This window comes from Salmo salar, chromosome ssa12 (assembly GCF_905237065.1).
Source record: "Salmo salar chromosome ssa12, Ssal_v3.1, whole genome shotgun sequence".
Taxonomy (NCBI): Eukaryota; Metazoa; Chordata; class Actinopteri; order Salmoniformes; family Salmonidae; genus Salmo; species Salmo salar.
This window is the reverse complement of record NC_059453.1, coordinates 12,942,501-12,969,325: the sequence shown is the minus strand read 5'-3', so window position 1 is coordinate 12,969,325 and position 26,825 is coordinate 12,942,501. Positions and strand designations below refer to the sequence as shown.

At 39.8% G+C, this 26,825-nt stretch overlaps 1 protein-coding gene across 2 annotated transcripts in view; it reads right to left on the bottom strand.

Moving 5' to 3' along the window:
- LOC106564216 (adhesion G protein-coupled receptor E5) overlaps nucleotides 1–26,825 on the bottom strand; it is a 45,280-nt gene that overhangs the window by 12,927 nt on the left and 5,528 nt on the right. For both annotated transcript variants that reach the window (XM_045690740.1, XM_045690741.1), the window contains exons 2-10: nucleotides 14,677–14,913; nucleotides 12,971–13,014; nucleotides 12,078–12,188; nucleotides 11,734–11,887; nucleotides 11,513–11,632; nucleotides 9,759–9,973; nucleotides 7,691–7,876; nucleotides 2,784–2,978; nucleotides 2,128–2,249 (exon numbers count right to left, since the gene is read on the bottom strand). In XM_045690740.1, coding sequence (XP_045546696.1) covers nucleotides 2,128–2,249; nucleotides 2,784–2,978; nucleotides 7,691–7,876; nucleotides 9,759–9,973; nucleotides 11,513–11,632; nucleotides 11,734–11,887; nucleotides 12,078–12,188; nucleotides 12,971–13,014; nucleotides 14,677–14,913 — 1,384 coding nt within the window. The remainder of the gene's footprint in view (nucleotides 1–2,127; nucleotides 2,250–2,783; nucleotides 2,979–7,690; nucleotides 7,877–9,758; nucleotides 9,974–11,512; nucleotides 11,633–11,733; nucleotides 11,888–12,077; nucleotides 12,189–12,970; nucleotides 13,015–14,676; nucleotides 14,914–26,825) is intronic.

The window sequence follows — 26,825 nt, the reverse complement described above, 5'->3', positions numbered from 1 at the left end:
AGAAGAAGAAACACAGAGCTTCATAAAATACAGGTACAGAGGTCTACAGTAAGAAGAAGAATCACAGAGCTTCATAAAATACAGGTACAGAGGTCTACAGTAAGAAGAAGAATCACAGAGCTTCATAAAATACAGGTACAGAGGTCTACAGTAAGAAGAAGAAACAAAGAGCTTAATAAAATACAGGTACAGAGGTTTACAGTAGCAAGAAGAATCACAGAGCTTAATAAAATACAGGTACAGAAGTCTACAGTAAGAAGAAGAAACAAAGAGCTTAATAAAATACAGGTACAGAGGTTTACAGTAAGAAGAAGAATCACAGAGCTTAATAAAATACAGGTACAGAGGTCTACAGTAAGATGAAGAAACAAAGAGCTTCATAAAATACAGGCACAGAGGTTTACAATAAGAAGAAGAATCACAGAGATTCATAAAATAGCAGTTAACCTGTTAGGGCTAGGGGGCAGTATTGACACGGCCGGATAAAAAACGTACCCGATTTAATCTGGTTACTACTCCTGCCCAGTAACTAGAATATGCATATAATTATTGGCTTTGGATAGAAAACACCCTAAAGTTTCTAAAACTGTTTGAATGGTGTCTGTGAGTATAACAGAACTCAAATGGCAGGCCAAAACCTGAGAAGATTCCATGTAGGAAGTGGCCTGTCTGACAAGTTGTGTTTCATCTTGGCTCTTTTTATTGAAGACTGAGGATCTTTGCTCTAACGTGACACTTCCTACGGCTCCCATAGGCTCTCAGAGCCCGGGAAAAAGCTGAACGATATCGAGGCAGCCTCTGGCTGAAACACATTATCGCTTTTGGCAAGTGGCCGATCAGAGTACTATGGGCTTAGGCGCGTGCCCGAGTCGACCCCATGCTTTATTTTCTTTCGTCTGTTTACCTAAACGCAGATTCCCGGTCGGAATATTATCGCTTTTTTATGAGAAAAATGGCATAAAAATTGATTTTAAACAGCGGTTGACATGCTTCGAAGTACGGTAAGTTCGGATAGTGTCTTGAACGCACGAACAAAACGCCGCTGTTTGGATATAACTATGGATTATTTTGAACCAAACCAACATTTGTTATTGAAGTAGAAGTCCTGGGAGTGCATTCTGACGAAGACAGCAAAGGTAATAACAATTTTCTTATAGTAAATCTGACTTTGGTGAGTGCTAAACTTGCTGGCTGTCTAAATAGCTAGCCCTGTGATGCCGGGCTATCTACTGAGAATATTGCAAAATGTGCTTTCACCGAAAAGCTATTTTAAAATCGGACATAGCGAGTGCATAGAGGAGTTCTGTATCTATAATTCTTAAAATAATTGTTATGCTTTTTGTGAACGTTTATCGTGAGTAATTTAGTAAATTCACCGGCAGTGTTCGGTGGGAATGCTAGTCACATGCTAGTCACATGCTAATGTAAAAAGCTGGTTTTTGATATAAATATGAACTTGATTGAACAAAACATGCATGTATTGTATAACATAATGTCCTAGGGTTGTCATCTGATGAAGATCATCAAAGGTTAGTGCTGCATTTAGCTGTGGTTTGGGTTTATGTGACATTATATGCTAGCTTGAAAAATGGGTGTCTGATTATTTCTGGCTGGGTACTCTGCTGACATAATCTAATGTTTTGCTTTCGTTGGAAAGCCTTTTTGAAATCGGACAGTGTGGTTAGATTAACGAGAGTCTTGTCTTTAAAATGGTGTAAAATAGTCATATGTTTGAAAAATTGAAGTTTTTGCATTTTTGAGGTTTTGAATAACGCGCCACGGGATTACACTGGCTGTTACGTAGGTGGGACGATTTGGTGCCACCTACCCTAGAGAGGTTAAAAGAAAATGTAACACACCAAGGTAGATAATAAATAGCAAGATAAAATAAAGTTGTAAGAAATATATATAATGAAAATATATAATTGATTAGGAAATAATATAAATACATACATTACGTATCTAAATGAATATAACATACATCTATAATACAAATAAATACTAATGTACATTATACTATATTTATAAATATAAATATAAGATGAATGTGTAATGAAAATATACACAAAAATATACTCTAAATATATAATAACACATAATAATTTATTGAGTAAATATATCCAATACCTTATGGTTGTGTTGAAGACCAGGACCACCATGAGGTAGAGCTGAACCCCCTCTAACAACATCCAACTGAAGGATCCTAGAAAGAACAGGTGGAGGAGACCGGCTACAACCCTACATCCTCCCTGAGAGAGGAGAGGAGAGGAGAGGAGAGGAGAGGAGAGGAGAGGAGAGGAGAGGAGAGGGAGAGGAGAGGAGAGGAGAGGAGAGGAGAGGAGAGGAGAGGAGAGGAGAGGAGAGGAGAGGAGAGGAGAGGAGAGGAGAGGAGAGGAGAGGAGAGGAGAGGAGAGGAGAGGGGGAAGGGGACCGGGGAGGAGAGAGAGGAGCAGAGGGGCAAGAGGGAGGGGAGGAGGAGAGGAGTGGAGAGGAAGAGAAGAAGAGGGGTTGGAAAGGAGAGGGGAGGAGGAGAGACGAATAGGATAAAAGTCAAATTGAATATTCAAAAACTTAAATTCAGATCTGACTGTATGTAAAAAGGGCTTATTTTCTGTTATTTGTTTGTCATCCTGCGTATAGAAGGGGGCACAAGATCCTAGGGGGAAGCAACACCAAATCAAAGTGACAAGGAAAATATTAAAAAGAGAAATTGCTATATATACCATGATCCCTCACACACACAAACTCATACAAACACACAGTCCCCACATCCCTAAACCCACCTTGCTCTGTGTGTGAGAGATGCCGCTGAGGAAGACGAGGTCAGCAATGAAGAGGCAGACACAGAGGTGGAGGTGGATGGTGGTGCGTGTCCCCTGGATGGACCGACACAACCAGAAGGTCAGGATGCACAACAACAGACACACCACAGACACCGACAGACCCAGCCACGTCAACAGACGCAGCTCAAAGGTGTTCTGGAGGGAGGGAGGTAGAGAGAGAGGTAGAGAGAGAGGTAGAGAGAGAGGTAGAGAGAGAGAGAGAGAGAGAGAGAGAGAGAGAGAGAGAGAGAGAGAGAGAGGTTTACATAACACATAACATCAGTGGCGACCTGTCATTCAGGGCACCTGTTTTGTGCCACACATTTTTTGCAACAAAAAATAATACAAAAATAATATATATTATTGTTGAAGTCAGAAGTTTACATAGGTTGGAGTGATTAAAACTTTTTTTCAACCACTCCACAAATTTCTTGTCAACAAACTATAGTTTTGTCAAGTTGGTTAGGACATCTACTTTGCGCATGACACAAGTAATTTTTCAAACAAATGTTTACAGACAGATTATTTCACTTATAATTCACTGCATCACAATTCCAGTGGGTTACAAGTTTACATACACTAAGTTGACTGTGCCTTTAAACAGCTTGGAAAATTCCAGAAAATGATGTCATGGCTTTAGAAGCTTCTGATAGGCTAGTTGACATCATTAGAGTCAATTAGAGGTATACCTGTGTATGTATTTCAAGGCCTACCTTTAAACTCAGTGCCTCTTTGCTTGACATCATGGGAAAATCAAAAGAAATCAGCCAAGACCTCAGAAAAAATTTTTTGTAGACCTCCACAAGTCTGGTTCATCCTTGGGAGCAATTTTCAAACGCCAGAATGTACCACGTTCATCTGTACAAACAATAGTACGCAAGTATAAACACTATGGGACCACGCAGCCGTCATACCTTTCAGGAATGAGACGCGTTCTTTCTCCTAGGGATGAATGTACTTTTGTGCGAAAATTACAAATCAATCCCAGAACAACAGCAAAGGACCTTGTGAAGAATCTGGAGGAAACCGGTACAAAGTATCTATATCCACAGTAAAACGAGTCCTATATCGACATAACCTGAAAGGCCGCTCAGCAAGGAAGAAGCCACTGCTCCAAAACCGCAATAAAAAAGCCAGACTATGGTTTTCAACTGCACATGGGGACAAAGATTGTACTTTTTGGAGAAATTTCCTCTGGCCTGATGAAATAAAAATTGAACTGTTTGGCCATAATGTCCATCATTATGTTTGGAGGAAAAAGGGGGATGCTTGCAAGCCGAAGAATACCATCCCAACCGTGAAGCACGGGGGTGGCAGCATCATGTTGTGGGAGTGCTTTGCTGCAGGAGGGACTGGTGCACTTCACAAACTGGATGGCATCATGAGGATGGAAAATGATGTGGCTATATTGAAGCAACATCTCAAGACATCAGTCAGGAAGTTAAAGCTTGGTCGCAAATGGGTCTTCCAAATGGACAATGACCCCAAGTAAACTTCCAAAGTTGTGGCAAATGGCTTAAGGACAACAAAGTCAAGGTATTGGAGTGGCCATCACAAAGCCCTGACCTCAATCCTATAGAAATTTTGTGGGCGGAACTGAAAAAGCATGTGCGAGCAAGGAGGCCTACAAACCTGACTCAGTTACACCAGCTCTGTCAGGAGGAATAGGTCAAAATTCACCCAATTTATTGTGGGAAGCTTGTGGAAGCCTACACGAAACGTTTGACCCAAGTTAAACAATTTAAAGGCTACCAAATACCAATTGAGTGTATTTATACTTCTGACCCACTGGGAATGTGATGAAAGAAATAAAAGCTGAAATAAATCATTATCTCTACTATTATTCTGACATTTCACATTCTTAAAGTAAAGTGGTGATCCTAACTGACCTAAGATTAAATATCAGGAATTGTGAAAAACTGAGTTTAAATGTATTTGGCTAAGGTATATGTAAACTTCCGACTTCAATTGTATACATTTATTTTTTGTTTTGGGCTTGCCTGTTTTGCATGCTATTTTGGCATTAATATGTGTCACACATCAATTTGCAAACAATGTATACATATATATATATATCATTGAGTTATAAAGCCGCATAGAAACATGGTCTCTTTTTAGTTTTCTTGAGTGAGGCAGCTCCAAAATGATGGTGTTTCAACCTAGCTCAGTGCTTTCTGTGATGGTGGGGCGAGGCAGCAGAAAATAGGAGCATTGCGCTGTGTTTGGCTCAGTGTTCTGTCACTAATGCGGGCACTACGTCATCGCCAAGTTTAAGTCCTTAGTAAGGGTAGACATCCAAAATGCCAGCCCTTTGGGTCCTGCCATAGAGTTATACTACAAGTGTCCTTCCAAGAAGGCTCAAGGTCATTGGCCACAGATAAAATGACGTCAAATCACATTATCTGTAAAGTGGCTTTGATTGGACTGATCATGTCAACATCTTACTTTCAAAGTCTTAGCTAGCAGTCACGATCATGAATCAAGTCGACATTTTTAATCCTTGTCATATGAAGAGAAAAAATGAAGAGAAATTATAGATAAAACGTATCGGTGCTCATCGGCCATTGGACATAAAGATTACACAACAAGTTGGAAAATTGCAAATTCAACAATAAGTGGTTTGTAAGGAATCAGTGGCTAACTGCAAACAATGCAAAGCAACCCCTAGGCTTCTATTCAATGGAGTGGCTGTGTGTGTTTTTACCATTCAACCCCTAGCCTTCTATTCAATGGGGTTGCTGTGTGTTTTTACCATTCAACCCCTAGCCTTCTATTCAATGGAGTGGCTGTGTGTTTTTACCATTCAACCCCTAGCCTTCTATTCAATGGAGTGGCTGTGTGTTTTTACCATTCAACCCCTAGCCTTCTATTCAATGGGGTTGCTGTGTGTTTTTACCATTCAACCCCTAGCCTTCTATTCAATGGAGTGGCTGTGTGTGTTTTTACCATTCAACCCCTAGCCTTCTATTCAATGGAGTGGCTGTGTGTTTTTACCATTCAACCCCTAGCCTTCTATTCAATGGAGTGGTTGTGTGTTTTTACCATTCAACCCCTAGCCTTCTATTCAATGGAGTGGCTGTGTGTTTTTACCATTCAACCCCTAGGCTTCTATTCAATGGAGTGGCTGTGTGTTTTTACCATTCAACCCCTAGGCTTCTATTCAATGGAGTGGCTGTGTGTGTTTTTACCATTCAACCCCTAGCCTTCTATTCAATGGAGTGGCTGTGTGTTTTTACCATTCAACCCCTAGGCTTCTATTCAATGGAGTGGCTGTGTGTTTTTACCATTCAACCCCTAGCCTTCTATTCAATGGAGTGGCTGTGTGTTTTTACCATTCAACCCCTAGCCTTCTATTCAATGGAGTGGCTGTGTGTTTTTACCATTCAACCCCTAGCCTTCTATTCAATGGAGTGGCTGTGTGTGTTTTTACCATTCAACCCCTAGCCTTCTATTCAATGGGGTTGCTGTGTGTTTTTACCATTCAACCCCTAGCCTTCTATTCAATGGAGTGGCTGTGTGTTTTTACCATTCAACCCCTAGCCTTCTATTCAATGGAGTGGCTGTGTGTTTTTACCATTCAACCCCTAGCCTTCTATTCAATGGGGTTGCTGTGTATTTTTACCATTCAACCCCTAGCCTTCTCTTCAATGGAGTGGCTGTGTGTATTTTTACCATTCAACCCCTAGCCTTCTCTTCAATGGAGTGGCTGTGTGTATTTTTTTCAGAGTTCCCACCATAAATCCAGAGAATGCCAGACTTTGATGACAAAATTTACCCACATAGGATCGCCGTGTCACCTTCATAAGGTGAGTCCAAAAATGTCATGTATGCTGCTGTTTAAATTATGTAATATGCAAGGGAGATAGGTATACTGTAGCTAAGAAAGTAAAACTAAGTGTATGTTGTGTAGTAAGCTGTTAGTTGCCCATGTGCCTCACCCTAATAATTTGGTCAATTTTCACCTCTTCATTTCGTCTACTGTTCTAACTTGGTGGTGCACATGTAGCCTATAACCTGTTTTAGAGAAATGTAATCATCGAATATTGTAAGAGCTTTCATTGTCTGTTTATCTGCCCCCTTTATTTATCCTACGTTTCTGACTTGTTGTACAGGGAGTACACTGTAAGAATGGCCCATGTTCTAAATTCTGTCAATGTACATTTCAAAATTGCTGAACAAATAGTATATTGACTACATCCGTCGTCGCTCGCTCATTAATGTCTTAATCGAAATTACGGATTCCCTCTTATCCGCTTGTCATCCCCTTATGCCATAGTTTGTACATGTCAATTGTCAGTAGAAACCACATTTGTTTAAGCAAGTCAGCCATATCAGCTATGTTTTTTTAAAAGGCAGTAAATGAGGCTGAATGAACTGTTTCACTGCCAGACAAGGCTCAGCTGATAGCCAGGTGTAACAGTGGTAAGGTGTTGGAACTGCTGTTGGGACTCTGTTATTGGTACGGCTTTATGTAGGCCCTAACAGTTTGTGGGCACCGTTTGTCACCGTTATAGTGCAATTAATGTATTGTTTAGTGTTGTGTTGTGTAGTGGCTTTGCTGGCATGCATCACACATTTATGTGGGTTTGCCCTACCAAGATTTCCATGCTAAAATCACCACTGTATAACATCAAGATGCAGGGATGCAGGGAGAGAATTAGCCTGTTCACCAGGTTAACTCATTACTCAACCTACTCAACTGACAACATAGGGTAAGGAGCATTATCTTGACATCACCCAGTGTGTGTGTGTGTGTGTGTGTGTGTGTGTGTGTGTGTGTGTGTGTGTGTGTGTGTGTGTGTGTGTGTGTGTGTGTGTGTGTGTGTGTGTGTGTGTGTGTGTGTGTGTGTGTGTGTGTGTGTTTATACCTGTACAGGGTAGAGGGCCATGAGAACAGCGAAGCTGCTAAGGTGGGTACAGGAACACACGGTGTGTGTAGCGTTAGACGTGACTTTGGTACAGCCACGCCTTGACCACGCCCCTCCCTCTTCCTGGACACGCCCCTCCGACCAGAACACACAGGTATAGTTAATTTCTGATGACTCCACCCTCACCTGGGGTTGGGGGAGGGGGGAGGGAGAGAGAGAGAGAAAGAGACAGCGAGAGAGAGACAGACAGAGAAACAGAGAGAAACAGAGAGAGAGAGAGAGAGAGAGAGAGAGAGAGAGAGAGTGAGAGAGGAGGATAAAACATTGGCTAAGCACTTCTTAGAGAACTGTCTCTTCAACAGATCAGTATGTTTGGCCATTGTCAGTCTGTTAGGGCATCGTCAGTCTGTTTGGCCATCATCAGTCTGTTAGGCCATCGTCAGTATGTTAGGCCATCATCAGTCTGTTAGGCCATCGTCAGTCTGTTAGGCCATCATCAGTCTGTTAGGCCATCGTCAGTATGTTAGGCCATCGTCAGTCTGTTAGGCCATCGTCAGTATGTTAGGCCATCATCAGTCTGTTAGGCCATCGTCAGTATGTTAGGCCATCATCAGTCTGTTAGGCCATCGTCAGTATGTTAGGCCATCGTCAGTATGTTAGGCCATCATCAGTCTGTTAGGCCATCGCCAGTATGTTAGGCCATCATCAGTCTGTTAGGCCATCGTCAGTATGTTAGGCCATCGTCAGTCTGTTAGGCCATCGTCATTATGTTAGGCCATCATCAGTCTGTTAGGCCATCATCAGTCTGTTAGGCCATCGTCAGTATGTTAGGCCATCATCAGTCTGTTAGGCCATCGTCAGTATGTTAGGCCATCATCAGTCTGTTAGGCCATCGTCGGTATGTTAGGCCATCATCAGACTGTTAGGCCATCGTCAGTATGTTAGGCCATCGTCAGTATGTTAGGCCATCGTCGGTATGTTAGGCCATCGTCGGTATGTTAGGCCATCGTCGGTATGTTAGGCCATCGTCAGTATGTTAGGCCATCGTCAGTATGTTAGGCCATCGTCAGTATGTTAGGCCATCGTCAGTATGTTAGGCCATCGTCAGTCTGTTAGGCCATCGTCAGTATGTTAGGCCATCATCAGTCTGTTAGGCCATTGTCAGTATGTTAGGCCATCATCAGACTGTTAGGCCATCGTCAGTATGTTAGGCCATCGTCAGTATGTTAGGCCATCGTCAGTATGTTAGGCCATCATCAGTCTGTTAGGCCATCGTCAGTATGTTAGGCCATCATCAGACTGTTAGGCCATCGTCAGTATGTTAGGCCATCATCAGTATGTTAGGCCATCGTCGGTATGTTAGGCCATCGTCAGACTGTTAGGCCATCGTCAGTATGTTAGGCCATCGTCAGTATGTTAGGCCATCGTCAGTATGTTAGGCCATCGTCAGTCTGTTAGGCCATCGTCAGTATGTTAGGCCATCATCGGTATGTTAGGCCATCGTCGGTATGTTAGGCCATCGTCAGTATGTTAGGCCATTATCAGACTGTTAGGCCATCGTCAGTATGTTAGGCCATCGTCAGTATGTTAGGCCATCGTCAGTATGTTAGGCCATCGTCAGTATGTGAGGCCATCGTCAGTATGTGAGGCCATCGTCAGTATGTGAGGCCATCGTCAGTATGTTAGGCCATCGTCAGTATGTTAGGCCATTATCAGACTGTTAGGCCATCGTCAGTATGTTAGGCCATCGTCAGTATGTTAGGCCATCGTCAGTATGTTAGGCCATCGTCAGTATGTGAGGCCATCGTCAGTATGTGAGGCCATCGTCAGTATGTGAGGCCATCGTCAGTATGTTAGGCCATCGTCGGTAAGTGGAAAAATGCACGTCCTAACTGTAGCTGTATGATTATGATATACTAGAATATTTACATTCTTGATATGTTAACATCAGCCCTACGGCATATGTTATATTATCAAATGATACCTGTAGATGTACGATTATAATATGCTATAATATTTACATACATCATATATTAACATCAGCTATTATAATATTATTAAATGATACCTGTAGATGTTTGAAGGTGAGGATGACAGGCTGAGTGAGGTGTTCTGTTGCTGGGTTACTGACGAGAGCTGTTACCACCTTGGAACTGATCTGGTAGCTTGGCTTTGATGCTGTGGTGGTATCTGTGTTTGTGTCAGTGTCAGTGAGGTACTGGAAGGAGTTGTTGACAGATATCTCCAATGTCTTGTAACACACCAACCCAGCCAGAGTGAAACCTGTGAAGCACAGAATGAAACAAGTTACCAGTATGTCTTGTAGCTTTCCCAGAATTCCCAGGTTTTTCAGGTTTCCTGGTTGGAAGATTCCTGGAATAAGGAGGTGCTTTGAAAGGCTGGTCATGGCTCACATCAACAAAATGATCCCAGAAACCCTACACCCCAATTTGCATACCGCCCCAACAGATCCACAGATGATACAATCTCTACTGCACTCCACACTGCCCTTTCCCACCTGGATAAAAGGAACACCTACGTGAGAATGCTATTTATTGACTACAGCTCAGATTTCAACACCATAGTGCTCTCAAAGCTCTTCACTAAGCTAAGGACCCTGGTACTAAACACCTCCCTCTGCAACTGCATCCTGGACTTCCTGAAAGGCCGCCACAGGTGATCTTCAACACGGGGGCCCCTCAGGGGTGCGTGATCAGTCCCTTCCTGTACTCCCTGTTCACCCACGACTCATGGCCAAGCACGACTCCAACACCATCATTAAGTTTGCTGACGACAGAACAGTGGTAGGTCTGATCACCGACAACGATGAGACATTCTATAGGGAGTAGGTCAGATACCTGGCAGTGTGGTGCCAGGATAACAACCTCTCCCTCAACGTGATCAAGACAAAGGAGATGATTGTGGACTACAGGAAAAGGAGGACTGAACACATCGCCATTCTCATCGACAGTGCTGTAGTGAAGCAAGTTGAGTGATTCAAGTTCCCCCTCAGGAGACTGAAAAGATTTGGCATGGGTCCTCAGATCCTCAAAAAGTTATACAGCTGCACCATCGAGAGTATCCTGACTGGTTGCGTCACTGCCTGGTATGGCAACTCCGACCACAAGACACTACAGAGGGTAATGAGTACGGCCCAGTACATCACTGGGGCCAAGCTTCCTGCCATCCAGGAGCTCTGTACCAGGCGGTGTCAGAGGAAGGCCCTAAAAATGGTCAAAGACCATTAAGTCACTCTTGTCACAGCCTGTTCTCTCTGCTACCGAACGGCAAGCAGTACCGGAGCACCAAGTCTAGGTCCAAGAGGCTTTTAAACAGCTTCTACCCCCAAGCTATAAGACTCCTGAACATCTAATCAAATAAGCTACCCTCCCACCCCTTTTTTTACGCTGCTGCTACTCTCTTGTTATTATCTATGCATTGTCACTTTAATAACTCTACCTACATGTACATATTACTTCAATTACCTTGACTAACCCGCCCCCCACACATTGACTCTGTACTGGTACCCCTTGTATATAGCATCGCTACTGTTATTTCACTGCTGCTCTTTAATTATTTGTTTATTTTTTACTTATCTATTTTTACTTCACACTTATTTTTCTTAAAACAGCATTGTTGGTTACGGGCTTGTAAGCATTTCGATGCCTGTGACAAATACAATTTTACTTTACTTGATTTGAATAAGCAGGAAATGCAGAATCCAGGATTTCTAGGCAACCTGGGAAAGTTACTGGTACTAAAAGATACAGTTCTTAGTTATAGATATGATGGTGATGATGATGATGAGGATGAGTATCCTACCTGGGTACGTCCCGTTGCCGGTGGCTGTCTCCCATCTGGTGTCGAGTCGAGCGTTGTCATTGGCCAGGCTGATTGGCCCAATGGGCGGAGTCTGTCCCCTCCTCACTGCTAGCTCTGCCTCTGTGTACAAGGACAAGGAGAAAGGTGAAGGAGGATGTGTGTGTGTGTGTGCATGTGTGAGTTTGTGTCTGGAAGTTCATGTGTATGTGTGCGTGTGTTACCTGTGTGGTCTGTTTCCATGGTGGTGTGGGTGTCTCTGAGCTGTGGCCCGATGAGCATCAAGGTGTCCTCCACGGCGCCTAGCAACCCACTCACCTCCCGGCTGTTGCTTAGGATACCTTGAGACAGGAGACTGTCTATCTCTGTGAATACATTCTACACACAGGAAGTGGAAACAGGAAGGGAGTGAACGAGGTTTATATGCGTGTGTATGCGTGTGTGTGTAGTGTGTGTATGTGTGTATGCGTGTTGTGTGTATGTGTGTGTGTGTGTGTGTGTGTGTGTGTGTGTGTGTGTGTGTGTGTGTGTGTGTGTGTGTGTGTGTGTGTGTGTGTGTGTGTTTAACCTCCAGTAGGATCTCTCCAGTCAGTCTCCCTCCGGCTGCGTCTCCAGAGTTACTTAACGCCAGACAGCTTTTCCTCATCAGAGACAGGAGACCAGATAAACCTGGGACAGTCTGAGAGAGAGGCAATATATTGACATATATTATAGTCCCAGAAGATAGCCCTTAAAAGTACTAATTAAAACACTTGTTTCTAAAGTGGTCTTAGAGAGACAGAGAGCGATAGAGAGACACACACAGAGAGAGAGAGAGACAGAGACAGAGAGAGAGAGAGAGACACACACACACAGAGAGATAGAGAGAGAGAGATTTTAAAACTCATTATAAGATGCAAAAGTGAGTTGCAGTATTTGGAAATCAGTTATTTTACTGACTGCTCACTGCCATATTCTATAAATGTTCTGGTTATTTTACTGACTGCTTACTGCCATATTCTATAAATGTTCTGGTTATTTTACTGACTGCTCACTGCCGTATTCTATAAATGTGATGGTTATTTTACTGACTGCTCAATGCCATATTCTATAAATGTTCTGGTTATTTTACTGACTGCTTACTGCCATATTCTATAAATGTTCTGGTTATTTTACTGACTGCTTACTGCCATATTCTATAAATGTTCTGGTTATTTTACTGACTGCTTACTGCCATATTCTATAAATGTTCTGGTTATTTCACTGACTGCTCACTGCCGTATTCTATAAATGTTCTGGTTATTTTACTGACTGCTTACTGCCATATTCTATAAATGTTCTGGTTATTTTACTGACTGCTTATTACCATATTCTATAAATGTGATGGTTATTTTACTGACTGCTTACTGCCATATCCCGTGAATGTCACCCTAAAGTGTTAGTCATTATGAGTGACATCAGGTGTCAGGGTTTAGAACTCACCTGTCCAGGAGTCTGATCCTCTTTGACCTGGTCACAGGTCATTACTGAAGGAAACACAAAACACAACCATCACACCTGGATCAACACTACACACCACATACTGTACATATTACAAAACACGACTGTCACACCTGGATCGACACTACACAGCACATACTGTACATATTACAAAACACAACTGTCACACCTGGATCAACACTACACAGCACATACATATTACAAAACACAACCATCACACCTGGATCGAAACTACACAGTACAACACAACAGAACATAACACAACACAATCCCACCTGCACAACAACACAACATTACACAACATAACACAATTTAACATACCACCATCACACCTGCACAACAACAACAACCACACAACAGGACACAGCACAACACAATGAGAACTAACAACCATCACACGTGCATGTTATCTGCACCACAACTCCACACCACAACACATGCAAATGAAAACTGTCACATCCAAGTTGTTGCCATGGGTAACCATGTTTACCATCAGATACCAACTAACTAAGATACAAATGAAGACATGAGACAGAGAGGAAGTTGAGGTGGAGATTAAAACACCCAGAAACCCACAGCACACCAGTGCTGAAATGCTACCATGGTAACCATCCTAGCACGCATCCCAAATGACAACCTATTATATAGTGCTCTATGGGCCCTGGTCTAATGTAGTGCACTATATAGGGAATAGGGCCCTGGTCTAATGTAGTGCACTATATAGGGAATAGGGTACCATTTGGGCTCAACACTAAAAAGAGGAACCTGCCAGTGGAATAACGGTATCTACAGCAACAGAAGAAAGTCTGTACTGTAATATAAGCACCACACTCAGATCAGTTTACATAGTCCCTTACTGATCATCATTATCCAGGCTTACACAGTACAACTGAACCTAGACCTGTCCTTATGGGGTGGTTTGCACAGCAGTGACTTCTGTTTGGGGAAGTAGAATTGGGAACAGTGAGGGTAGTAACCTCTGTTTGGGTACTATTGGGATCAGTGTACAACGTAAAACACCAAATAATGCATGCAGAGCAGAATTAGGCCGATACCCGCTAATTATGACAATCCAGAAAAGAGCCGTTAAATTCTACAACCACCTAAAAGGAAGTGATTCCCAAATCTTCCATAAAAAAGCCATCACCTACAGAGAAATTAACCTGGAGAAGAGCCCCCTAAGTAAGCTGGTCCTGGGGCTCTGTTCACAAACACAAACAGACCCCACAGAGCCCCAGGACAGCAACACAATTAGACCCAACCAAATCATGAGAAAACAAAAAGGTAATTACTTGACACATTGGAAAGAATTTACCAAAAAACTGCGCAAACTAGAATAACTATTTGCTATTTGAGAGTACACAGTGGCAGAATACCTGATCACTGTGACTGACCAAAACTTAAGGAAATCTTTGACTATGTACAGACTCAGTGAGCATAGCCTTGCTATTGAGAAAGGCTGCCGTAGGCAGACCGGGCTCTTAAGAGAAGACAGGCTATGGGCACACTGCCCACAAAATGAGATGGAAACTGAGCTGCACTTCCTAATTCATACATGACCATGAACTGAGACCCTCGCATCACACACACACACACACACACACACACACACACGCACACACACGCACACACACGCACACACACACACGCACACACACGCACACACACGCACACACACGCACACTCACCCTTACACGCTCCAGTGAGAGCAGTAAAGTTGACAGTCGTTGTGAATATGAACCCAGGTAGACAGTGACAGTAGAAGCTTCCATATGTGTTGTAACATGTGGTATTACTTCCACAGGGTGGGGTACTGTCCCACTCTTTACACTCATCTGTATGAACACACAGTGTTCTTGTTTTGGCTATGAAGCCCAGGCCGCAATCTCTGGCCTCTAGGTTCCCCAGTAAACTGAAATGAAGACCTGTGAGGAGAGAGGGAGAGAGAGAGAGAGTTATTTAACCAGACAACCATTTTAAGCTTAGGCTCTTTTAAGACAATGTGTACATCCCAAATGACTCCATTTTCCCTATATAGTGCACCATTAGTCAAAAGTAGTTCACTATAGGGAATAGGGTGCCATTTGGGACACATTCAATATATCAATTATTGATAGCCATGAAATATAGGACTACTAGTAACACTAAGCCTGTTATTGGTCCAGAATGTATTCTTTCTGATGTCACATTGTAAAGTGTTCTAACAAGAGGGCAGGGGTGGAAATCCCGGGGGGGAAGGGGGGGACACGACCCCCCCATCCTGGGAAAAATATGATTTTTTTCCCCCCCAATATATCACTGAAACATAACTATGTAATTTAAATAATATTAATAATACGCAATGAAAGCAATTGTGCTGATTATAGACACTTAATAGCGCGTTTTTAAGTTTCAAAAGATTGCGACCCCCCCACCCTTTGCCTCACAATGGTTTGATCCACTGCCAGTTCCTTAGCTTGCTAGGTAACAGAGAGGTCGTATCTACTGTCTGAAAGGCACTCAATGCACGTAACTGACGTGAGGTTAATCCAGTCAATCGCGCACACACACTAGCTGAATTTGCAGAGCTAGCGCGCAAATATTAACTATTAAGCTAGCTAGTACCTATTCCATTTATGTGGCGTCGTCAAAGATGGAATCAGCATGCAGATGATGTAAGTTAGTGCTTCAAAGTCCCTGTGATAAGGTTAGCGATAAACTGAAATCCAAACTGAACAGAACTACACTCTCTTCTACCATTGTCTTAAATATATTTAATGGTCTCGTTGCAAAAGCTAAATTGTCGCAACTGAACTTTTATTTATTTATTTTATTTCACCTTTATTTAACCCGGGTAGCAAAGATTATAGCAAACACCACTGAAACTGAATTGGTGCTCGCTAGCTTTGCAAATTCAGCTATTGTTGGAAGCCAGCCAATATGAAACAAACTATTAAAATTACAAAAGGTTGCAGCATATGTTGTGTAAATGGTGAACTCATACAGCTGTCAACTCTTGTCACTGCAATCCGTTTCACATTTTCTAGCTACCTTTTAGATCGAAGCCCAAATAGAATGATTGAATATGATAGAAGCCCATCTCCTACTGTATATAACCTACACACTGTGTGTGTAGCCAGCCAGCCAGGTAGAAAAATGGCAGAAAAATAAAAGACGGACATCAGAGTATTTTTCAATACACCAAAACGCATAGTAAGAACCCTAGTAGCCTAATATCTCAAAGACTAGTTGATAAAATGTTCATAAGAAAGAAATGAAATTCTAATGGAAATGTTTCACAATGATGTCATTAGGCAGAGCAGGCAACAGATGGCACACAGACAGCAGAGTTGGGGACAGATATGCAGGGACAGACTGGCAGAGACAGGGAGTCTCAGGTAAGTTTGTTGAGTCTTTGTTTGGCAACATTATGAAAGGTTCTCAATTTTTTTTACTTGTAAAATAGGAACATAATTGGAAAATGCCATGGATACCCCCACTCTCAACTTAAACTGGTGACTGAACTAAGATTTGTTAAAGGCAATGGTATTGCTGTTGGGATTAGTTGTGTAGTTTTGGGTACCGGTAGTTAGGAGTACGACAAACACCTTATTTCTTTGGTTCCTCAATATACATTTACCATATTACAATGTAGGCTATGTGTTACAGCACTACTTTTGGTTTCCCCCTCAGGAATTGCTCTTGAGAAAATTTCATGTAATTGTCCCCTCCAAAGTTGATATCAGATTTTCGCCAATGCAAGAGGGAACCTATCAACAAAACCATGTGGGATTGTTACTCAACATCACAATAATGTATGTCTTAAAGCCATCAGATTGAACTCTGGACTTCGAAGGCAGTTATACTATTTATTTTTATTGTTCCCCATTCAGGGACTGATTTAGGAACTCTCATTTTCATTGCAAAGGGAATTTCGTTTGGAGTAAAATGTTTCTGTTACTAAACGTTTGTAACGATCGTCATCGGGTGATGAGGAAGCGGACCAAAACGCAGCTGGGAGCGAACACATGTTTATTCTTTACACTGAAAATAAACACGTACACAAAACCAAGACAAGGCCGATACGTTACTTTCTCAAACACAAAGAGGCAACACCCCACAAACAGCGTGGGGGAAAAAGGAACTTAAATGTGATCCCAATCAGAGACAACTAGCGACAGCTGTCTCTGATTGGGAATCGACAGAACCCAACATAGAAATAACCCACATAGAGCTAACACAAGGCTATGACGCAAACATAAAAAACAAACCAAGGAAAAATACCCAACATGACACACCCTGACCAAAAATACCCGAGTTCACCTGGTCAGGGCGTGACAACGTTTTGCAACTGTTTACAACTGCTTGCTATGGTCTTCATCTCAATGAACAGGCCTACAACCAGGGATGGAATTTACAGATTAAGGACACTTGTCAGCCAGGCTGGTAGATTATTACTAGCCCGGGTCCAAAACATGTGCCATGAAATATTTAAAAATACAAAATGTCACAGACGGGCTAGTTAGGCATATTTTCTACTAGCCAGATCTGAGAAATACTAGCCTTGGACTAGCTTCATTCCCATCCCTGCCTACACCACAGTACTCTGGACCACGTTGGGATGCAAAAAAGGTTCTCCTTTACAATTTGTGCATCCCAAATGGCAGTCTATTTCATAGGCTACTGTACTATAGGCCCGTGGTGTCACATCCTGACCATAGTAAGTTGTTATTTTCTATGGTAGAGTAGGTCAGGGCGTGACAGGGGGTGTCTGTCCATTTTTGTATTCCTATGTTTAGTTTCTAGTTTTGTATTTCTAGGTTGGTGTTTGTTTGGCATGACCTCCAATTAGAGGAAGCCGGTTGTCGTTGTCTCTAATTGGAGGCCATATTTAAGTTGATGTTTGTCCCACTTGTGTTTTGTGGGTGATTATATTTTGAGTAGTGTGTTTTTCTTCTCTGCGTCACGGTTTGTTGTTTTTGTGTTTCAAGTATTTAAGTGTATTGCATTCAGTTTCACAAATATAATATGTGGAACTACACAAACGCTGCATCTTGGTCTGCTCCTTCAGACAACTGTGACACATGGGTATAATCACCAGTAAAATACTTGTTCTCCACATTGCATATATTTGATTGTCTTCGTGGTGCCTACTTTTCCTGAATTTACCAAATTCACTCCATATCTCCCTAAATGTGTGCTGCCATCTGGGATTGCGAGGTAATCTGCCCCTAAAGGTTCACTACCATCTGGGATTATGCTGTAATCTGTCCCTAATGGTGTGCTGCCACCTGGGATTATGTGGTGATCTGTCCCTAAAGGTGTTCTGCCACCTGGGATTATGCGGCGATTTGTCCCTAAAGGTTCACTATCATCTGGGATTACGCAGTAATCTGTCCCTAAAGGTGTGCTGCCACCTGGAATTATGCAATAATCTGTCCCTAAAGGTGTGCTGCCACCTGGGATTATGCAGTAATCTGTCCCTAAAGGTGTGCTGCCACCTGGGATTATGTGGTGATCTGTCCCTAAAGGTGTGCTGCCACCTGGGATTATGCGGTAATCTGTCCCTAAAGGTTCACTACCATCTGGGATTACGCTGTAATCTGTCCCTAAAGCTGTGCTGCCACCTGGGATTATGCAGTAATCTGTCGCTAAAGGTGTGCTGCCACCTGGGATTATGCGGTAATCTCTTGTAGCAACTACTACTGAGTATCTGGACTAGGGAGTGAGTTTCAGAAAATGTGTATTTAAACATTTATTTCACCATAGTTCACACATTTAATAACCCGTACCGACTGCAAAAGCATTCAGGATTATAGACTTGCCTTTGGTGACGGGAGAAGTTTCTGGGAAACAGCTAAACCAGAAGGTTGGGATGTGGCCTTCAGTAACTTGAGCGAAGAGGTTGCTGTTGTGTTTGATTAATTTCACATTCAAGTTAATGATTCTTAAGCATCTGGTTTATGGAACTTTATTCAATAGCTCATTTACAAGTTCTGCTAATTACTATTCATTTTATAGTTGTTAGAAGTCGCTAATTAGTCACTTCAGAAATGTAATGTTGGAGGCTTTGGTTAGGTTCTCTGTATTTGTTATTTTGAGAATAAAGATTCAAGAGCTTAGTGTTAATTTGAGTTAATTATATTGGAATTTTGCTCTATGTTAATTATTTTACATATTATGCTGATTAATTTATTAATATATTTCCATTCATTATTAGGGTCAAATTGTGATACTGAATTTTAGAGAAATAACGTCACCTCTCTGGTTAATACTCATAAGTGCTCACCACCTTTGATTTCTTCACATTTCATTGTGCTAAGGTGTTAAATTTGTCTGGAAGCAAGACGTGGCTGGTTTTCTTTCAGTAGTCTGTAATTGCCTGTAGACCCTGCCACATACGTCTCATGTCTGAGCTGTTGAATTGCGACTCCACTTAGTCCCTGTACCGACATTTAGCTTGTTTGATTGCCTTGGGGAGGGAATAACTACACTGTTTATATTTGTCCATATTCCCAGTCATCTTTCCATGTTTAAATGCAGTGGATGATGATGATCCTTTTCATTTTTATTTGTTTTACTTATTTTACCAGGTAAATCGCCTGAGAACACATTCTCATTTACAGCATCGGCCTGGGGAATAGTTACAGGGGAGAGGAGGGGGCATGAATGATGATGCTAATGATGATGATAGTAATGATAATGATGATGATGATAATAGTAGTGATGATGGTGATGATGATGATGATGATGATGATGATGATGATAGTGACGATGATGATGATGATGATGACGATAGTAGTGATGACGATGATGATAGTAGTGATGATGGTGATGATGATAGTAGTGATGATGGTGATGATGATGATGATGATAGTAGTAATGATGGTGATGATGATAGTAATGATGATGATGAGTATTATTAGTATTATTAGTGAGGTTGGTGTGAGGATATCGGAGGAGGTTACTGGTATTATCTCTGATGTCACACTGTCATTAATTCCCAACAAGGTGGAGCCTATCAACATGTGAGATTTTCAATATTCTACTGATCTCAAAATTGTTCCCAATCTAGAGATATTTTAGCTAGGTAACTAAACTGAAGTATAGTAGAAAAGACAGAGATATTATAGCTAGGTTACTAAACTGAAGTATAGTAGAGAAGACAGAGATATTATAGCTAGGTAACTAAACTGAAGTATAGGAGAGAAGACAGAGATATTATAGCTAGGTTACTAAACTGAAGTATAGTAGAGAAGACAGGGATATTATAGCTAGGTTACTAAACTGAAGTATAGTAGAGAAGACAGGGATATTATAACTAGGTTACTAAACTGAAGTATAGTAGAGAAGACAGGGATATTATAGCTAGGTTACTAAACTGAAGTATAGGAGAGAAGACAGGGATATTATAGCTAGGTTACTAAACTGAAGTATAGTAAAGAAGACAGAGATATTATAGCTAGGTTACTAAACTGAAGGAAAGGAGAGAAGACAGGGATATTATAGCTAGGTTACTAAACTGAAGGAAAGGAGAGAAGACAGGGATATTATAACTAGGTTACTAAACTGAAGTATAGTAGAGAAGACAGAGATATTATAGCTAGGTTACTAAACTGAAGTATAGTAGAGAAGACAGGGATATTATAGCTAGGTTACTAAACTGAAGTATAGTAAAGAAGACAGAGATATTATAGCTAGGTTACTAAACTGAAGGAAAGGAGAGAATACAGGGATATTATAGCTAGGTTACTAAACTGAAGGAAAGGAGAGAAGACAGGGATATTATAACTAGGTTACTAAACTGAAGTATAGTAGAGAAGACAGAGATATTATAGCTAGGTTACTAAACTGAAGTATAGGAGTGAAGACAGGGATATTATAGCTAGGTTACTAAACTGAAGTATAGGAGAGAAGACAGAGATATTATAGCTAGGTTACTAAACTGAAGTATAGTAGAGAAGACAGGGATATTATAGCTAGGTTACTAAACTGAAGTATAGTAGAGAAGACAGGGATATTATAACTAGGTTACTAAACTGAAGTATAGTAGAGAAGACAGGGATATTATAGCTAGGTTACTAAACTGAAGTATAGGAGAGAAGACAGAGATATTATAGCTAGGTTACTAAACTGAAGTATAGTAGAGAAGACAGGGATATTATAGCTAGGTTACTAAACTGAAGTATAGGAGAGAAGACAGGGATATTATAGCTAGGTTACTAAACTGAAGTATAGTAAAGAAGACAGAGATATTATAGCTAGGTTACTAAACTGAAGGAAAGGAGAGAAGACAGGGATATTATAGCTAGGTTACTAAACTGAAGGAAAGGAGAGAAGACAGGGATATTATAACTAGGTTACTAAACTGAAGTATAGTAGAGAAGACAGAGATATTATAGCTAGGTTACTAAACTGAAGTATAGGAGAGAAGACAGGGATATTATAGCTAGGTTACTAAACTGAAGTATAGGAGAGAAGACAGGGATATTATAGCTAGGTTACTAAACTGAAGTATAGTAGAGAAGACAGGGATATTATAACTAGGTTACTAAACTGAAGTATAGGAGAGAAGACAGGGATATTATAGCTAGGTTACTAAACTGAAGTATAGTAAAGAAGACAGGGATATTATAGCTAGGTTACTAAACTGAAGTATAGTAAAGAAGACAGAGATATTATAGCTAGGTTACTAAACTGAAGGAAAGGAGAGAAGACAGGGATATTATAGCTAGGTTACTAAACTGAAGGAAAGGAGAGAAGACAGGGATATTATAGCTAGGTTACTAAACTGAAGTATAGTAAAGAAGACAGGGATATTATAGCTAGGTTACTAAACTGAAGTATAGGAGAGAAGACAGGGATATTATAGATAGGTTGCTAAACTGAAGGAAAGGAGAGAAGACAGGGATATTATAGCTAGGTTACTAAACTGAAGTATAGGAGAGAAGACAGGGATATTATAGCTAGGTTACTAAACTGAAGGAAAGGAGAGAAGACAGGGATATTATAACTAGGTTACTAAACTGAAGTATAGGAGAGAAGACAGGGATATTATAGCTAGGTTACTAAACTGAAGGAAAGGAGAGAAGACAGGGATATTATAGCTAGGTTACTAAACTGAAGTATAGGAGAGAAGACAGAGATATTATAGCTAGGTTACTAAACTGAAGTATAGTAGAGAAGACAGGGATATTATAGCTAGGTTACTAAACTGAAGTATAGGAGAGAAGACAGAGATATTATAGCTAGGTTACTAAACTGAAGTATAGTAGAGAAGACAGGGATATTATAGCTAGGTTACTAAACTGAAGTATAGTAGAGAAGACAGAGATATTATAGCTAGGTTACTAAACTGAAGGATAGGAGAGAAGACAGAGATATTATAGCTAGGTTACTAAACTGAAGTATAGGAGAGAAGACAGAGATATTATAGCTAGGTTACTAAACTGAAGTATAGGAGAGAAGACAGGGATATTATAGCTAGGTTACTAAACTGAAGTATAGGAGAGAAGACAGGGATATTATAGATAGGTTGCTAAACATAATGGGGAATATCACTCAAAAACTATCTTTTGGTATTTGTGTCATTATGTTTTGCATGTCAGCAGTAAAGTTGTCAAGATATTGGACTCCAGCCACATCATCATGATAATTCATGTTTATCACTGAACACAGAATGAGTCCATGCAACTTACTATGTGACTTGTTGAGCACATTTTTACTCCTGAACTTATGTAGGCTTGACATAACAAAGGGTTGACTACTTATTGCCTCAAGACGTTTCAGCTTTTCATTTAAAACGTGTATGTTCTACAAAAAAAATTCACTTTGACATTATGGGATATTGTGTGTAGGTAAGTAACACAAATCTACATTAATACATTTTAAATTCAGGCTGTAACACAACACAATGTGGAAAAGTAAAGGGTTGAGAAGACTTTCTGAAGACTCCATATGTCTTTAAAAATGTGTATTTGTCATCTACCAACTTCATTCCCTGTGGGGGACAAAAGATGACAAATACAGCTTTGTAAAGACATACAGACACTTCAGAAGGTATTATTAAAAAACCCTTTACTTTTTCCACATTTTGTTGTGTTACAGCCTGAATTTAAAATTGAATAAATGTGTATCATTACAGACTGTGTATATATACAGTTTTAATGTGTATAGACAGTTTTAGTGTGTATAGACAATTTCAGTGTGTATAGACAATTTCAGTGCATATAGACAGTTTTAGTGGGGATAGACAGTTTTAGTGGGTATAGACAGTTTTAGTGGGTATAGACAGTTTTAGTGTGTATAGACAGTTTTAGTGTTTATAGACAGTTTTAGTGTCTATAGACAATTTGGCAGTTCTCAAAGGTGTCATAATGTATTTTGGTAAATGTCCAATACAGCTATTTTTATCTCAATATCAAATTATTTTTGTGTAATCTTGAAGTACATTACTGTTATTGTTTTTAATCAAAATGGTCAAAAAGGAATAAAAATTCAAATTAATAGCCGCCTGGCTCTCATAATTTTTGTTTTCTTTTATCATGACCTCTGGTTTGCTTTATATTAGGAATTTGAAAAGATTTATACTTTTACTTTTGATACTTAGGCATATGTTAGCAATTACATTTTCTTTTGATACGTACTGTCAAGCGGTGAGTGTAGCTGGTGCATGGAAGTCAGGCGCAGGAGAGCAGAGATGAGTGAACAAAGAAGCACTTTACATAGGCAATAGTAAGAACAGAACGCAACCGCGTCACAAAAACAAATGCCCAAAGAACAAGTGAGGCAGCACAAAGTACAACAACCAAGTACAAAGTACCGGCTGCCACAAATCACGGGTACAAATAAAACCTGGCGCAACCCAGCCGGAAGCGTGCCAAACAAGACAATAAACAATACCCCACACAGACATGGAGGGAACAGAGGGATAAATACACATAGTAATCATGAGGAGATGTAAACCAGGTGTGTGGAAAACAAGACAAAACAAATGGAAAAATGAAAGGTGGAGCAGCGATGGCTAGAAGACCGGTGACGTCGACCGCCGAACGAACAAGGAGAGGAACCAACTTCGGCAGAAGTCGTGACACATACTTAATTAAGTATATTTAAAACCAATTACTTTTAGAATGTTCACTCAAGTGGTATTTTACTGGGTGACTTTCATTTTTGATTTGAGTACTTTCATTTTTCATTTTATACCAGGTATCGGACTTTCACTCAGTAAGGTATCTTTACTATCTTTACTTTTACTCAAGTATGACAATTGGGTACTCTTTCCACCACTGCAATTCACCATCTGAATAGCACACATACTCAATTCCTGTCTCAGTTGTCTCAAGGCTCAAAAAACCTTCTTTGACCTATCTCCTCCCCTTCATCTACACTCATTGAAGTGGATTTAACCAGTGACATCAATAAGGGATCAAAGCTTTCACCTGGTCAGTCTACGTCACGGAAAGAACAGGTGTTCTTAAAGTTTTCTGCACTCAGTGTAAATTTAAAACACAGGGAAATCCAATGTTTGACTGCACTGGGACTTTCAGTTAGATTAAGATAGTGTCTTGTGTTATGCTATAAGTTAGTATGTTATGTTATGCTATAAGTTAGTATGTTATGTTATGCTGTAAGTTAGTATGTTATGTTATGCTATAAGTTAGTATGTTATGTTATGCTATAAGTTAGTATGTTATGTTATAAGTTAGTATGTTATGTTATGCTCTAACTTAGTATGTTATGTTATGCTATAAGTTAGTATGTTATGTTATGCTATAAGTTAGTATGTTATGTTATGCTGTAAATTAGTATGTTAAGTTATGCTATAAGTTATATGTATGTTATGCTGTAAGTTAGTATGTTATGTTATGCTATAAGTTAGTATGTTATGTTATGAGTTAGTATGGTATGTTATGAGTTAGTATGTTATGTTATGCTGTAAGTTAGTATATGTTATGTTATGCTCTAAATTGGTATGTTATGTTATGTTATGCTGTAAGTTAGTATATGTTATGTTATGCTCTAAGTTGGTATGTTATGTTATGCTGTAAGTTAGTATGTTATGCTGTAAATTAGTATGTTATGTTATGCTCTAAGTTGGTATGTTATGTTATGTTATGTTATGTTATGCTCTAAGTTAGTATATGTTATGTTATGCTCTAAGTTAGTATGTTATGTTATGCTATAAGTTAGTATGTTATGTTATGCTGTAAGTTAGTATGTTATGTTATGCTCTAAGTTGGTATGTTATGTTATGCTGTAAGTTAGTATGTTATGTAATAAGTTAGTATGTTATGTTATGCTTTAAGTTAGTATGTTATGCTGTAAGTTAGTATGTTATGTTATGCTCTAAGTTTGTATGTTATGTTATGTTATGCTCTAAGTTAGTATGTTATGCTCTAAGTTAGTATGTTATGTTATAAGTTAGTATGTTATGTTATGCTCTAAGTTGGTATGTTATGTTATGTTATGCTGTAAGTTAGTATGTTATGTTATGCTCTAAGTTAGTATATGTTATGTTATGCTCTAAATGAGTATGTTATGTTATGCTGTAAGTTAGTATGTTATGTTATGCTGTAAGTTAGTATATGTTATGTTATGCTCTAAGTTAGTATATGTTATGTTATGCTGTAAGTTAGTATATGTTATGTTATGCTCTAAGTTAGTATGTTATGTTATGCTCTAAGTTAGTATATGTTATGTTATGCTCTAAATGAGTATGTTATGTTATGCTGTAAGTTAGTATGTTATGTTATGCTGTAAGTTAGTATGTTATGTTATGCTCTAAGTTAGTATATGTTATGTTATGCTCTAAATGAGTACGTTATGTTATGCTGTAAGTTAGTGTATGTTATGTTATGCCCTAAGTTAGTATGTTATGTTATGCTGTAAGTTAGTATGTTATGTTATGCTCTAAGTTGGTATGTTATGTTATGCTGTAAGTTAGTATGTTATGTTATAAGTTAGTATGTTATGTTATGCTTTAAGTTAGTATGTTATGCTGTAAGTTAGTATGTTATGTTATGCTCTAAGTTTGTATGTTATGTTATGCTCTAAGTTTGTATGTTATGTTATGCTATAAGTTAGTATGTTATGTTATAAGTTAGTATGTTATAAGTTAGTATGTTATGTTATGCTCTAAGTTAGTATGTTATGTTATGCTCTAAGTTAGTATGTTATGTTATGCTGTAAGTTAGTAAGTTATGTTAAAAGTTAGTATGTTATGTTATAAGTTAGTATGTTATGTTATGCGCTAAGTTAGTATGTTATGTTATAAGTTAGTATGTTATGTTATGATATAAGTTAGTATGTTATGTTATGCGCTAAGTTAGTATGTTATGTTATAAGTTAGTATGTTATGTTCTAAGTTAGTATGTTATGTTATAAGTTAGTATGTTATGTTATAAGTTAGTGTGTTATGTTATAAGTTAGTATGTTATGTTATAAGTTAGTATGTTATGTTATAAGTTAGTATGTTATGTTCTAGGTTAACCTGTTAGGGCTAGGGGGCAGTATTGACACGGCTGGATAAAAAACGTACCCGATTTAATCTGGTTACTACTCCTGCCCAGTAACTAGAATATGCATATAATTATTGGCTTTGGATAGAAAACACCCTAAAGTTTCTAAAACTGTTTGAATGGTGTCTGTGAGTATAACAGAACTCATATGGCAGGCCAAAACCTGAGAAGATTCCATGCAGGAAGTGGCCTGTCTGACAATTTCTTCCCCTTCTTGATTATCTCTATCCATTACAGAGGATCTCTGCTGTTACGTGACACTTCCTACGGCTCCCATGGGCTCTCAGAAGGCGGCAAAAAGCTGAATCGTGGCTTTGCAGGCTCTGGCTGAAAAAAAA